We start from the raw sequence: 14,817 nt of genomic DNA, 5'->3' as shown, positions 1-14,817 counted from the left end.
ATGATGTTTCTTGCTTATAAGATTATACATTTTAGTTTTCGTCCACGATTTTGTCAGTGTTGCTTGATTAAAATCATGTTTAAAATACGTGGTCGAAAACTAAAAATAGCTTTAAATATTGTTTCAGTTTCCGTCCATGTACTATGAGTGGTGTAGACGAGATTTATTATTACATGATTACTGAGGGCGAAAATAGCAATTCGTGGATGAGTTTCGATTTTGTTCGACGAAATGAAAGAATTGAACTGAGTCCGACAATGAGACGATTCCACGAATTGCTATTCCCACCGGAGCATAGTGGTTTGCCCCAAATATGCGAGGAAATAAGTTAAAATAGGCAATTAATTATTTAAGCATCAAGCATTACTCGAATCTTAATATAAAAAATGTCAAATCTTACGATTTTCCCTCCTTAATATCTCGCGCACGAGTGTGGAGCGGGCTTTAAAATAATTGAAATGTCTATGATTATTAAGCAGTATTTACACGATGTTACAAAATAGTCCTGCAAGAATGAGACATATAATTGTCTCCCTATCTCGCTCTATATCCTACAGCATGAACTGATAGCTGTACCAGGCCGTGTGGATGCTGGTTTAATAAGTATCTGTTTTTCGCTCTCACTTAAGCCCCGCATTCACACTCCTACCTTGTAGGCCGCCTCGTAGTCCGCCTCGTTGGGTAGGATTGTGTATGGGGGTTGTAGACTACGAGCCGTCCTACCGTTTAGCCGTTTGTAGGACGGCTCGTAGTCCACAACCCCCATACACAATCCTACCCAACGAGGCGGACTACGAGGCGGCCTACACGGTAGGAGTGTGAATGTGGGGCTTTATAAAACTGCGTCCTTAAAAGCCATCTCTTTCTCGCTCTCACTCATGGGTGCGGTTGTCTGTTACACGGCTTTAATGGACGTACATACGGCGGATCACCTTACACACGATCGAACGTGCGCCGGACCGCAAAGTCACGGTCCGGGCGTCTGTAAGGCCAAGCGCGCACCACGATTTTAATTTTTGCGAGACGATTTTAGAATCGCGCTGTAATTTATCGCAGAAAATTCACTGCGCGCACTGCGATGAAAAGTCGACGATTTGTTCATTCTCGACATGGATTTCGTACCAGTCGCCAGGCGTGAAACAATATGCAATCGCTGTATGACTGAGTATTTATACCACAAAGGTGATCTCCTTCTATTTCTATAATTAAACGGTCAACATCTAGCGTCTCATCTTGTGACTCCATTGGAGAAGCAGGTTCCGATATGTTGACTCTTGGAGAGCGAAATGCCGACTGAGGTCCGGGGTGCGATTTTATTATCGCAGTGCGCGCGGGGCCATACAACTCCGTATGCTGCAATTCACTTTGTGACAATGGCGTCGCGAGCAGTCGCGGAAAAATGTGACAAATCACAATTTTAAAATCGCTGCGATTTTTTTGTCGCATACATAAATTAACACAAGAAAACAAATAACTATCATATATTTAAGTGGGTATTTCATGATAAATTTTACTGTCCAGCTACTCTGGCAGCTCCGATAAGTTGATGAAAACTAACGCAACGACCCTATATACAACAAAACTAAGTCGGTACTAGTAACGTACATAGCTTAAAAATAAATGATTCCTTATTATATTGATATTATATATTATAAATGCGAATGTAACACTGTTTGTCGGTCTGAGTCCTGAGGAAGGAAATATATATAAATATTTATCACGAAAATAACCATTCTACGCGGTCGAAGTCACGGGCAGAAGCTAGTAACTAACTAAGAATTATCTATATAACATAAAAACAAAAAATAAAGATAGGTATAATTGATTTTCAATGCAATAATGCACCCTACAGTACTTTTTCATACAGTGGACGAAAACTGACTCATACGTGGACGAAAAGTAGCTCACAGGCGGACGGAAACTGAAATAACCCTACTTTTTCATAATATATTTTTTATGAAATAAACCGTAAATATTATTTAAGGTCACGTAATATTAACCTAAAATAGACAATATGAGCAATACAAACAAATATAGCACATTTAAGTAAGACTACTTAATATTTTTTTTTAGCATTTCAAAGTAGACATCTCCTATAATTGGACGGTATCTGACACAATTACCCTATGTTGGTTTTATAATGGTAACTTTATGTTAAAAAAATCATAATTTTTCTTTAGTAAACTTCGGATGCCTCGATAACTTAACTTTATTTATATCTGTAAATCAACATAAAACACAACAAGTTTTACAATGTGAAAGTCAAGCTGCTCATAATGGGCATTTTCTATCAAACGCTGAGGTTTCATAAGTACCTGGAGTAATCCATATCGAAGCTCAATGTCCAAAAAGAAGTATTCCTTGGCGTAGGGTGGCCGCTGCGGGGCGGCGTTCACCTGGGGGCTCTGCATGCCCGGGGGGCCGAGCGACACCGGGTGCGGAAGCACCGGCGGCTGCGCGCCCGGCACCACCGGAGTTGACTCCTGGAGACAACAGAAGCTTTACTACGCTCACAAATCTTATTTTAAAAAATCACGTTGTTTATTTGAGCCCTCCGATTACTATTGGAGGGCCCAAAGAAACAATGTGATTTTTTGGTGTTTTTGGATTTGTCGACCAGTGGACTCATTCGCAATGGTCTCCGAAATGTACACAAATACGTAGGTATGATTAATATTATTATGATCATACACTTTCAAATCTCAATCTCGATGTAAAAATAAAGAAAAGCTGCTTCAGTCTCCTTTATTTACTAGACTCTGGTACTCGCTCTATGTGTATAACAATTTTTAGCAACGGGAACTTGTACCAGACATTAGATAAAAATCAAATTTTATATTATTTCAGTATGTAAGTAATATTAAATGAAAGCTGGCGTTTCTTCGAGTGTATGGGCGTGTCTAAGTACATGTGACTATACTTAAACTTTGGAATATTATATATACAGTGTGTGGCCTGTAACACAGGCGAAAAATTAAAACGTAGATTCTACTCCTCAAACTAGACAATGTTTGTTCAGCGACTTTTAAAAATAACTTGTAGCTTGGATTTTAAAACACTTTAAAATTTATTCGAACACGCAATGTAGTACGAAATAGATTATGCCTGTACAGTGACAAGACTAACGGGCAATGTCAATATCAATTATATCAATGTCATATTATTTAGTTTGAAACTACATAATTTCAAAAAGTTGTTGAACAAAAGTTTCATTGTTTGAGGAGTAGAATCTACGTTTTCATTATTCGCCCGTGTTATAGGCCACATGCTGTATAGGGACACATTGCAGGTCCTTGAATAAAGGCTGATACACATTAGACGTATGTATCAGCTTTTTGCGTAGGCACGCATGTCCACATTTTAATAGTAATGTAACGCAACGCAATGGCAATACTGTTAAGTAACTTGCATTGTTGGACAAACATAAATGGAATTGGTCACTGGCCCACTTTTCGACAGCTCATCGTATATATACTTACCTACCTCATTAGTCAGGAGTAAAGTGAAGTGATCTACTATAAAGAAATATAAGAATAACTTAAATTAATAGTACCTACAGCAAAATGACGATATAGATAAGTACAAGTAGAAATGACCGCGCTCAGTAGAAATACCTGGATGTGATGCAACTTTATGTTGTATATTCGAAAATATTACCGCAATGCCAATTAATAATCTGCTTTCCACGTGCAGATCTTGCTATTCACAGAATGAGTTAAAAATAGTGCAGCAACTTTTATCAGACCCGTTTACTTCAATTTTATTCTCGACTCCAGCTCACGGGCATCACTAACAAGTGGTGTGCAGTCAAAGGAGACCATTTATCAAGCTCTCATTACATGAAGGAGAACTATCTTTTAGCGCAAACTTCGGTAGGTATGGACGTTTAACCCATTGCAAAGGCCGTTTTGAATCTTTAGCTTCACGTTACACTGATTTCCAGTATACCTACTATTGGTATATTGTGCTTTAGCAAGTAATTAGTGGAAACCGTAGTGGTAACGCCCTCAGGCTACGCCGCTTTGCACGATTGTTCCTGGTAACAACAGTGGGTTCGAACAGGCTTTGATAGCTTAATTGATCTATAATCAATCTTGGCAGGTGTTAAAGTGTTACATTCGAAAGGCGGCTGCAGCAGCCTTGCTGTTGCAGCGTTAATGCGTGCGATGTAACTGTACATTGTTGATGCAATGCGGCAGCGACAGCAACGCAGTTACGACGGGACCTGGTAGTACATAATATCAATTTAACCTAGTTAAATTTTCATGAGAATATGATTCCGAGATAGCGTCGACATTTTGATAAACGACTTGTCAATTCATTTTGTGCGGTATTTTTGTCGCATGAATAATAAACGACCTTGTCGCGTATCAAACCTCGACAGAGCTCTTAAAATAGATAATGGGGGCAATGATAAGTAGAAAAGAATTCAACAGAAATCACAGATATGATACGAGCTTCTATCGTCTTTAAATAGGCTGAAATACCTACTTGTTCTCTCCCCATGTGCACAGAAAACATTTTCTTCGATTTGTGGATTTTACTAGTACTCAAAATTAGATTGATCTCTAATGAGAATACTAATAATAGAAGAATACGCTTGATGGAAATTGAAGGACTTTTTTCGAAAAATAAGGTTTTTCACGCTTACAGTAGGTACTTTTACAAGTCTGTTAATAGCAATCGACATAAATCAATAAGTTAGGGATTGTTTCTTAACATCTAGCTGCTCATACTGACAAAAAAAAAACAAGCAACAACGGTTGCACTCCGGGAGTGCCGATAGAAGTGAAAACTCACCTCACTATGTTACCGACGCCCGGTAACACGATACATACGTTTAGCGGAGGTATTCTATTTATTTATTATATATTATTATCATTCTCAAATAAGATCACACTTTTTCATTGACATGTTTATTTACATACTGCCATGACAACGTCAAATTATTTGAACATAGGTAAAGAGTCTTGAAAAGGAGTCCGCAACATAAATGTCAAATAACATTGAGTTCTTTATTGATTTAAATGCCAACTAAATTATGAGTAGCCATCTAAACCTTATGCCCCTTACGGTCACGTGATCACCTTACTCCCCTTACGGTCACGTGATCGCATTACGCTGTCTCGAGTTTATCATTTTTTCCCCACCTCAAAAAGTGCCCAGCGCCGCTAAAGAAGTTTTCACTTCAAAAAAAAACACTTGTACTGAATATTGGTTCAAAATTAACGGCTATCTATAAATATCTACAAGAGAAACTTTCGTAAAATACCCGGTAAACAAACCCCATCTATTTTAGTTATAGAGAAGTACCTATATTAAAGATATATTATTTTAGTTTTGGAACTGTCCAAGCTAACTGTACAGAACACATTTGCTAGCAGAGACGAATTTCCTCGAGAGAGCCACGAACTAAAGTCCTGCAAACTTATGCATGGAGAGTAGGTGTAAGCTCTTGTTATTTTGCTATGCACTTTTGATAACATTTTTAATGTATCTTATACATATTGCAATTAAATATGTATAGTTGGTCAAACCAATTTGTCAGTAAATAAGAACAAAAAAAAACCATACTCATCCTTTTCTTTTGGGTGCTAGTACTAGTGTATAAGACAAAGAGAGTATAATTCTCTCTGTCTATGTTTGAAATGAGACAGCCCTTTGACAAACTATATGTTAAAAGTGATTCAATTAATGTCATTATATTTCCGTTTGGAAAGCGTTGCTTTAATACCATTTTTGGAAATTAGGTTGGATTACGAGGAATTATTTAATCAGTTTTCCTTCAATCGCAGACCGTCTTTTTTGGTGTTTGTTAAAAACGTACCTAATAAACATGTTTCCGTCGTAACTTAGTTTGCGGACCGTACAAGCGAATCAAGGGCAAATTTCGTTATTGTGATCGAGTTTGAATCGTTACTGAAACTGGCAGCGAGATATTGACTTTTCATCGGAGCGGAATTGAATTTTTGTGCATCCTATTCGTCTTTACCTACTATTATATGTTTACGTAAAAATATGTAAAAACGTGCTATTTACTGCATATCTACGAGGACACACACTCAAAGTTTTTAGAATAGAGAAAACTGATGAAGAAAAAGCAACCAGTCAATCTTTATCTTGATAAATAGTTATTTTCGATACAAGTGCGAAAAAGAGGGAATTCGAAACGAGTGGCGATAAATTAAAACACGACCGAATGGAGTGTTTTAAATCGACACGAGTTGCGAATTACCTATTCGCACGTGTATCGAATAACGTTTTACAGTACATATGGCACTTTAAAGTTTCGACATACGCACGAAAAGTGCTATTTTACGCACTAGTGCGGAAAAGTAGCCCCATATGTACTGTAAAAATATTTTTAAACTCTTTCTGACCACGAATGTAAATTTGCTTTAGAACGAAATCACCCTAAAACCCATAAGGACCTCTTTGTATGGCGATTTTGGGGCTACTGAAGTTTTGTATAAGATTCGTGAGGTGCTCATCAAGAATATAGTTTTTTTACGCATAAATATTCGTATAAGATTTTTTTTACTGGTGTCATTTGAATATTTAGATACGTCAGAATCTGCTGCAACTTTTTTGTCAGGATTTTTAATTAACCGCTCTCTGTCTAGCGTCTGGTGAGCCAGATAACGCTCGATTGCCGTCGTCGTGGTAAAAAAATCGAGTCTAAACATGTGTAAGCAGACTTACATGCCAGGCGAGTATGTTGTGCAGGCTCGCAAGTACGTGTTCAGAGGCAAAGGCGATGGTGTTGTGGCCCTCTTCGAGCGAGTGAATGATCTGCAGCATCTTCGGGTGGCGCAGCTTTTCAAGCAGGGCTACGCATGCTCGGAGGCGGTCGAGCATGCTCTCCTTGCGTTTCGGCTTGTACAGTTTCTCAGCGATCCGCTTGTCGAATATGAATACTGAGCATTCCTGAAACAAAAATACTCATTAGGAAATAAAAATGGCGGGGTAACTTAGACACATATTGTGAAGAATGGCGAGAGTGACCATCAGATAGGGAATCGTGGGAGAGAAATGGGCTGAATAAAAATCCTACGAGATCTGATAATATATAGAATATTTATTTATAATTACAGGAAATCGAAGTGGAAAACGGAGTGTTGGCCTCAAGCATAAAGTGCCATTTCACCGTCTACTTATATCGAATCAGAAATTACTTTAGAAAAAATGGGTTTCTCTTGTAGTTGTACAATTTAGTAAATTTCCTAGTAAATTGAATTTACTATTAATTCTATCGCCTACGGGGAAACGTTTGTAGTGTTTATCGTGAGAGGTAAAAGGACGTTTTAAGCGAAAGGTTAATGCTCGCGCAAACAAGGAACGGTTGACTCACAACACTAGTGTTATCGACAGTACATTATTTAACCCTTGTACATCATGACGCCCTCGCAACGCTAAAGATTACACTTTTTAGAATCATTCGCTTGCTTGGGTATCAATATTAGCACGACGGGTTAAACAACATTATTTAGCCCCTTGTTCCAAAACCAATTTAGGTACTACTTACTTATTGTTTAAATTTGGTTAAACTGAGGCAAGTGAACAAACCAAATTTTTCAGAAGTCATTAAAAGCAATAACTAAATTAATGTAAGTAACTATTTGTGTATTTTTTGTTCGTTTGCTCAAATAAATTAGTACAATTACGGACCATAACAAAAATATTTTTATTCTGTAGGTGTACTACTGTGTAAGTGTAAGTATATATCTATATATATATATATATATATATTTCACTGTATACCTGCAGCACACTAACGATGCAAAGTTCCTACTGTATATAAAAATGCCTTCTTTATGCCCATGGACTCTCTGGGCCGACACTTCCGCATTCAACTTGTTTGTCACTTAACTCAAACCATTTAGAAATCTGCAAAATTTTTATCGGACCATAAAGTGCTTTTTATTGACCCATCAAGTACGTAAACGACCTAATGGCACTCAAATCGGTACGTTAGCTTTGCGGCTGAAAGGGAATAGGCAGTCTTGTTAAATTTTATTCTCATAGCTTCTTCTGGTGGCATCTAAACTTTGACCGTTGATCGGATTATGGGACCGTCGGATGTTTATTGTGTACAGCTTCCTTTAACGTTGAGGAGATCCTTGGAAGAAGCTTTTGTCTCTCAGTGTTTCGTAGAAGTGTTTCGGTGTCGTATTCGTAAACAATGTGAATTTGCATATTAAATACGTTCACTAGACTGAGCTGCTCGTGTTTTTATCTTACGGCATCGTGACCGTCACCCAATCTCCAATAATGCCTCCAAATTACTTAGTTTTTTGATTTGACTATTAATATTACTGGTTGGCTATGGAGAGTAAGGAGCCCTAAAAAGATGAAAGGTGACATTGGGATGGCAACTGCAGCTGCAATATAGTATGTAAACTAACGAAAAACATTTACTCAAACCCGTTAATGTGTAGGTCACACTGAGCAACTTTTACTATGGCACAGACCCCGATATCGCGAGAAATGTGGTTGTTTCATACATTTTGCTGGTCTAGCATTGAAATTTTCTATGGGAGAGTAAATTTTTTTTCGCGATTTCGGGGTTGTGCCATAGTAAAAGTTGCTCAGTGTGACTTACACATTAACGGGTTTGAGTAAATGTTTTTCGTTAGTTTACTTATAATACGGCGGCGAACCTCACCCACTTTATCAATTTTTATAATTCAGTTCACAAGTTGAAATGTTTAGAATAACTTTTATAAATAATATACCATGCAAATATTTCAAGACCCTATATTAGTCAGCTAATAAATAGGTACTTAGAGGTTTTCTGCTGTCATATATATCAAAAATGTTATTTATATTACTGCCATAAATCCAACCGCTCTCCCACCAACATAATAAAATATGAAAATAACAGAACAATAAGATTCTTTTTCTGATTTAATTACTGTTTTCCCTTAACATAATAATATAAATAATGTCAGCACTGAAACTCATGTAAGGCATTGAGGAGACCGACCCCTAAATTTCATTCGAGGTCGTAGCGTAGGGGTGGGCACGCGGCGACTGGTCCAGAGGGGAGGAGCGGGCAGGGGGAGGGGTGATCTGTGGACCCAGAACGCGGGTCGGTCAAGCCGGGGTCGCAGACACTTGTAGCTTCTGGTATTCGAACATTGGTTTCAATTTTATCCTAAACAGAACATTCTAATCGTAGCGTCATCATTATCATATCATGATATTATTTAATTTAATTGTCGTTTTAACCTACAAGAAATATAGCGTTATGTTTTAATTACCTATGTGTGATTGGAGTAATGTATTATTTTATTTGATATAATTAATGCGTGAAAACCAATTATTATTTATTAAATCTAATCGGTTTGCATGTATTAATGTTTCTTTAAATAAAAACGAATACATTTTATTAACTTATTTTTAGTATAATATTTAATAGCCTCTCATACACACTCACTGTATTACAGAATGGCGGGTCAATATCAATATTTCTTATTTTTGTTGTAATTAAAAAATGTATTACTCGGAATTAAGATGAAAATATATGTGTTCTTACATATTATATCTGGGAGAATCCTGCCCGTTCGTCACCTTCCGCCGACGCCGCACAATATATCAACTTATTAAAGGCGCCTAAACTCCGCCTCGCACAACGATGTGTGATCAAAAGCGTATTTTACCCGAATGACATTATACTCGTATTGAGTAATTCGACCAAATGTTAATATTTTCAAAATTGCTTTACTGGGATTAGATATGAGGATATTAGGCATAATTTGCGGTATAATTTACAAAAAAAAATTGAATGGTACTGTGGTAATGGAGAAGCCCAAACTTGGTATGTTTTGAAAATTAATTTAATTATAATTAAAAAGAGACCCTTCGGCCGCGTACGTAACCGAAGGTTCGTAACCAAAAAAGACTGACATTTAATGATGTGATATATTTTTAGAATCGGCTCAAAAAGCCATTTTAATACTACACACGATAGGTTTCTAAACAATTTTTTTTATTCTTTAAAAAAAATTATTTCGTCGTAACTCGAATCCTCTCCTTCTTTTTAGTGCTTCGGGTCAAATTGATTCAAATGGCCTAAAGATCAATCGTACCGATTTTCATACCTTTAACACCATTTGCAGCATTTTACTGAATTTCGCGGTGTACCGCTATCACTACATTGAGTGGTATACCACTTACCCCCGTCAAGGGCCCGGCATTCGTTTTTCTCATATCGTGCCTACTTTATCTTTTATTTATTTACTTATTACAGTTCACAGAACAGTATTAGGTACATAAATAATTTATGTGGTGTCATACAGATATTAAAAGATTATAAAATATATAGTTACTACCTAGCGATATGTCTCGAAAAGCGAAATAGTATTTTATGCAACCGTTGTTTAAGAGAGGTCAAAAAAGGCGAGTGGCGTGAGTAACAATTTGAGGCGAAGCCGAAAATTGTTAATATAGACGCCACGAGTATTTTTTGACTCAGTTAAACAACGTTGCATACAATACTTTTTCTACGACCAAGCACACTTACTTTTAAATAAAATAGTAAAAACAAATATTTTTAATTCAAGAAGTAGCAAAAATGCGTACGGGCGGGAAAAGAATGAATGAATGAATGAAATTAAAAAAAAACATGTCTATGGTTCACTTTATTTGTCAGAGATGACATTTAAAATAAGGTTGGCAACACTGTATTTCATTTAATATTTTTTAAGTGGTACACAGTGGTGATACGAAGTATCGTAAAATCGCCAAAAAGATATTGCGTGTATGCACAAATTCTTTTTTGGGGTATAGACTAAAGACTTGTCTTGACAACTATAAGGTAGGGTTTTAAAGGTGTGTGCACGACCCTTTAAATGACAAATAAAAGTACGGGAGTAGAAAAACATTATTACCACACGGCGACATTTATTAAGACTCTGTGCCTATGCAGTATGTAGGTAGGTAATTATCTATGATAAACTTCTAAAACTATGACAAAGCCGTTAAGTATCGTTAACTGATACGAGTATTACGTAGTTACCTACCTCGTTAGCGCGTTGATCAGATGCCTCACGCCATAAACTGAAGTTGAACATTACGAGTAAGTACATACATACCTTCACCAGTGCGGCGTACTTTAAAACCAGTTACATACTGCTTAGGTACACAAACTTGGTGTTTACTTTCTGACTTAATAACACGTTTCGCGTAACGTAAGGAAAATTGTTGCGTTTAAAATTTGGTGTATTATTATTTATTACCTATACACATGACAAAATAACAACTTATCATGACAACTTTGTCAATATCATAATATACATCTGTATACTGTAGGAATTTATTTTCGTAGTTTGTGACGTGATGACTAACCTTAAGTATTTGGCCACTTCTAACAAAAATTGTGAGGCCGTATATACCAGATTTAAACATTTGTTATTAAAAATACATTTAAGTAGAGGATACATAACCACAGATTATATAATAGTTCTTACGAACAGATACTTATCTCTCAAAGAAAACGCAAATACCTACCGTTTTGATACCTACACAAAAATACAATGGAGTGACCTTCAGCGTGCCGCACAACGCTAGGGTTGCCGACGCGACGCTTAGAAATTTTAATACGTGTGAAGACCGGTCTCTAATTCGATTGATCAAATTATCAAACTAACATTAGACCTTGCCATAAAGTATATATAACAGCATAGCGTTAAATAACTACATTTAAGCAAGTTAAGTTGCAATAATTTATACATTTCCGTTTATGCGTTAGGTTAGGTTAGTGTTTACTAAATACTCATTTTAAAAGGTCATATGTCCCTGCAGTGACCGCAGTGTTTATGCCGTTTTATAAACCACGCAATGAACCCAGCAAGAATTAGTTTTAAAACTTCGTGTAATTTAAAACCAGATATAGATTAATGTTACACATTAAAGAAAAATAATAGAGAACCCATGATTACAGGTAATTCATAATAAAATAAGATAACCAGAGCATAAATGAGTACCTATTTTCCGGTATAAAATTAAGATCTTACTGTCGATAAAATGATAATTTACCAAGTTAGCTACCTATTTCAAATAGATATCTAACTATAGGTACATTTGTCGTAATAAACACTACATGTTTAATTAAAGTAATTCAATAGTACCTACATAGCTTGTAACTATCGTAAAAATTGTCAGTGCTGCGCGCGGTAACGTGCGTGCGTGAGCGCGTGTGGCAACCAACTGGCTTGCTTTTCTACCGTGAACGGGAACAGAATCGTAGGTATAAATCCGAGCTCGCGCGGAGAGTTCCATAGGCCTGACATAACGGCAGTCGCCTAATAGTGTATATAGTCTTTCACCGAAATAGCTCTAGTCAAATTTGATGTCAATCTAGCCTCAGAGAGACCGCATGTGGCAATCCTATTAATAGATTGATTGAAAACTGCAACCAATATCTGTTATTGCCTCGTCAGCCCCGTATACGAGTACTGACAAATAAAAGTACGGGAGTAGAAAAATATTTAAAATCCATTAAGCAAATAAGATTTATGATGTGGGTGGACTTGCCGTTGGTGTTGTGTCTACGGCACTTACGAGGTATACTAGCTTAATTTTATATAAAACTGAATGCCTTATTGTTTATTTACTGGAACCCCTTTATCCTTACATCTAGCGCTAAAAATAACAGCTCTTTATTTCTTGAACTTTTTATTGCGTCCTAGAGTTTCTCAAGTATGATGGGATTTTATTAAACTCTACTTACAACAATCAGACAGGTATACGCGTAATCATAATTTGTTTATCTAAAAATACTGAGCAAAATTAAAATGCAAGTAGATCAAGTACGATGGATTACTCGTAAAAATAGGCTTGCGGTGGTAAAAAAGTATAGATTAGTAGGTAAGATATTAAATAAATAAGGCGCAATGAATAATTAGGAAAATTATGTTACGTTAAGATTGTATACTTATAATATAAACAGAGGCTCAACTAACTCGTGTGCACACATAGTTCTAAGGGTATCATACCATATATACATTATACCATAACCGCATCATATTACGCTCACACTAAAATATGTTTCAATTCGTATTTACCTTTTTTTTTGGTAAGTTATAAGTTTTCACTTTTTCTAGACACTATGGATGTGGTATTCTTCTTATGATTAGGTATTTTATTTTATAGGTAAGTTTCTTTTATTTTAGTATTATTTTTAATTTATTTGTATATTTAGTTTATTATAATAATTTAGTTTATATTTATAGATGGTCAACCAAATCTTGTCAGTAGAAAAAGACGGCAAATTTGAAAAATGTAGGCGTGACTGGGATACCGTCCCATAGAAAATTTGAATTTCGCGCCTTTTTTTACTGACAAGATTTGGTTGACCATCTATAATATGTTATTTAAGCCCACAGACAACACATCCTCTAGACTGAGCATAGTAGCGCTACCCCCTCTGCCACAAATATACGGTAATTTTACTCCATTTTAGAGTCAAAGTGTCTTTGTGCGACGTCCGTGTCTTTGAACGGACCAATCACGGCACGGGACTCGCTCACCTTGTCCCCCGCACCCCAGTATTTTTGGCAGCATCGGTTTTATGAAATAATTGCTCTAAACTCCGTCTAGTGGATTCCTAGTCTATATTTAAGCCCCTTTGTTACTCAATAAAGGGAATAGTATTTACTTACTCAGGAATTCAAAGTATTTCCGACTATTCCTTATTAGAAAGTATTAGTAGCAGTGTTGGCCGAAACGTTAATGCAATTGAAAATGTTGGCCATTAACCATTATAAATTGAACCGTAAACTGTAATCGTCCATTACGGTCTAAGGTTCAATTTATAATGGTTAATGGCCAACATTTTCAATTGCATTAACGTTTCGGCCAACACTAATTAGTAGCGTTCGTTGTATCATGAGCCATTCGTTATTTGCAGAAAGTAAGCAGAACGTATTTAGATTTTGAAAAATATATAATAAAATATAATCATGGATTTGACAGAATTAGTCGGTTAGTAAGTAGGTAAGTCGGTCGGTCAGTAAGGTTTGGCGGCATGAAGCTGATATGCATTATGTTTTAAGTAAATAAGAATGTAATATTTAAATACAGAGGGTAAACTAGGCCCAATAAGAGCCTATAACCCAGAGGTTGGAAGGTCAGATGGCAGTCGCTTTCGTAAAAACTAGTGCCCACGCCAATTTCTGGGATTAATAGTTGCCAAGCGGACCCCAGGCTCCCATGAGCCGTGGCAAAATGCCGGGACAACGCGAGGAAGATGATGATTGGATAAATAATTATGATGTTCTTAAAGTCTAAAAGTCGCTTGCAGTTCCCTCAAGACGAGCGGCGCTAAAAGTTCTTCCTTTAAAAAAACAAATCATACAATAGATATAGAAATAATCCTGTAGGTACGAATTTTAAACAATATTCTGATTTGCGCATGTTTATACAAAAATACAAAAATAATTCGGAATAAGGGTGCACGCCTTCAAACTGTATCATTTATGTTCAATAATTCCCGCATTGCAAACCGCGGGTTTTTTGATCTATAGACATACTCGTATGTCTGTGGGCTGTACCATGCTAAATTCTTGTAGTCGAGATAGGAAGTCTCGCGAAGTAGGTATCGACATGTGGCATGAAACAACCAGACAATGTTACGCTTCACTGAGTCAATAACTTTAGTGTCTTCCTTCCTTCCATTACGTTTGGCATTGAGTTGACATTTCAAATTCTTAGTCGGTGCTAATCTCGTGCTAATTCAAAAACTATTTCAGCAACGAAATACCAAGAAATCATATTTTAGTAGAATTTGAGGACATAATGTAGAACGAAAAACGT

The 14,817-nt window shown here is 36.5% G+C and overlaps 1 protein-coding gene across 1 annotated transcript in view; it reads right to left on the bottom strand.

Annotated features, from left to right (window-relative positions):
- Nucleotides 1-14,817, bottom strand: part of LOC134661450 (SCY1-like protein 2) — a 67,156-nt gene that overhangs the window by 36,170 nt on the left and 16,169 nt on the right. The window contains exons 2-3 of the mRNA XM_063517544.1: nucleotides 6,703-6,927; nucleotides 2,316-2,483 (exon numbers count right to left, since the gene is read on the bottom strand). Of these exons, the coding sequence (XP_063373614.1) occupies nucleotides 2,316-2,483; nucleotides 6,703-6,927 (393 nt within the window). The remainder of the gene's footprint in view (nucleotides 1-2,315; nucleotides 2,484-6,702; nucleotides 6,928-14,817) is intronic.

This window comes from Cydia amplana, chromosome Z (genome assembly GCF_948474715.1).
Source record: "Cydia amplana chromosome Z, ilCydAmpl1.1, whole genome shotgun sequence".
NCBI lineage: Eukaryota > Metazoa > Arthropoda > Insecta > Lepidoptera > Tortricidae > Cydia > Cydia amplana.
This window is presented reverse-complemented; position numbering and strand designations above follow the sequence as displayed.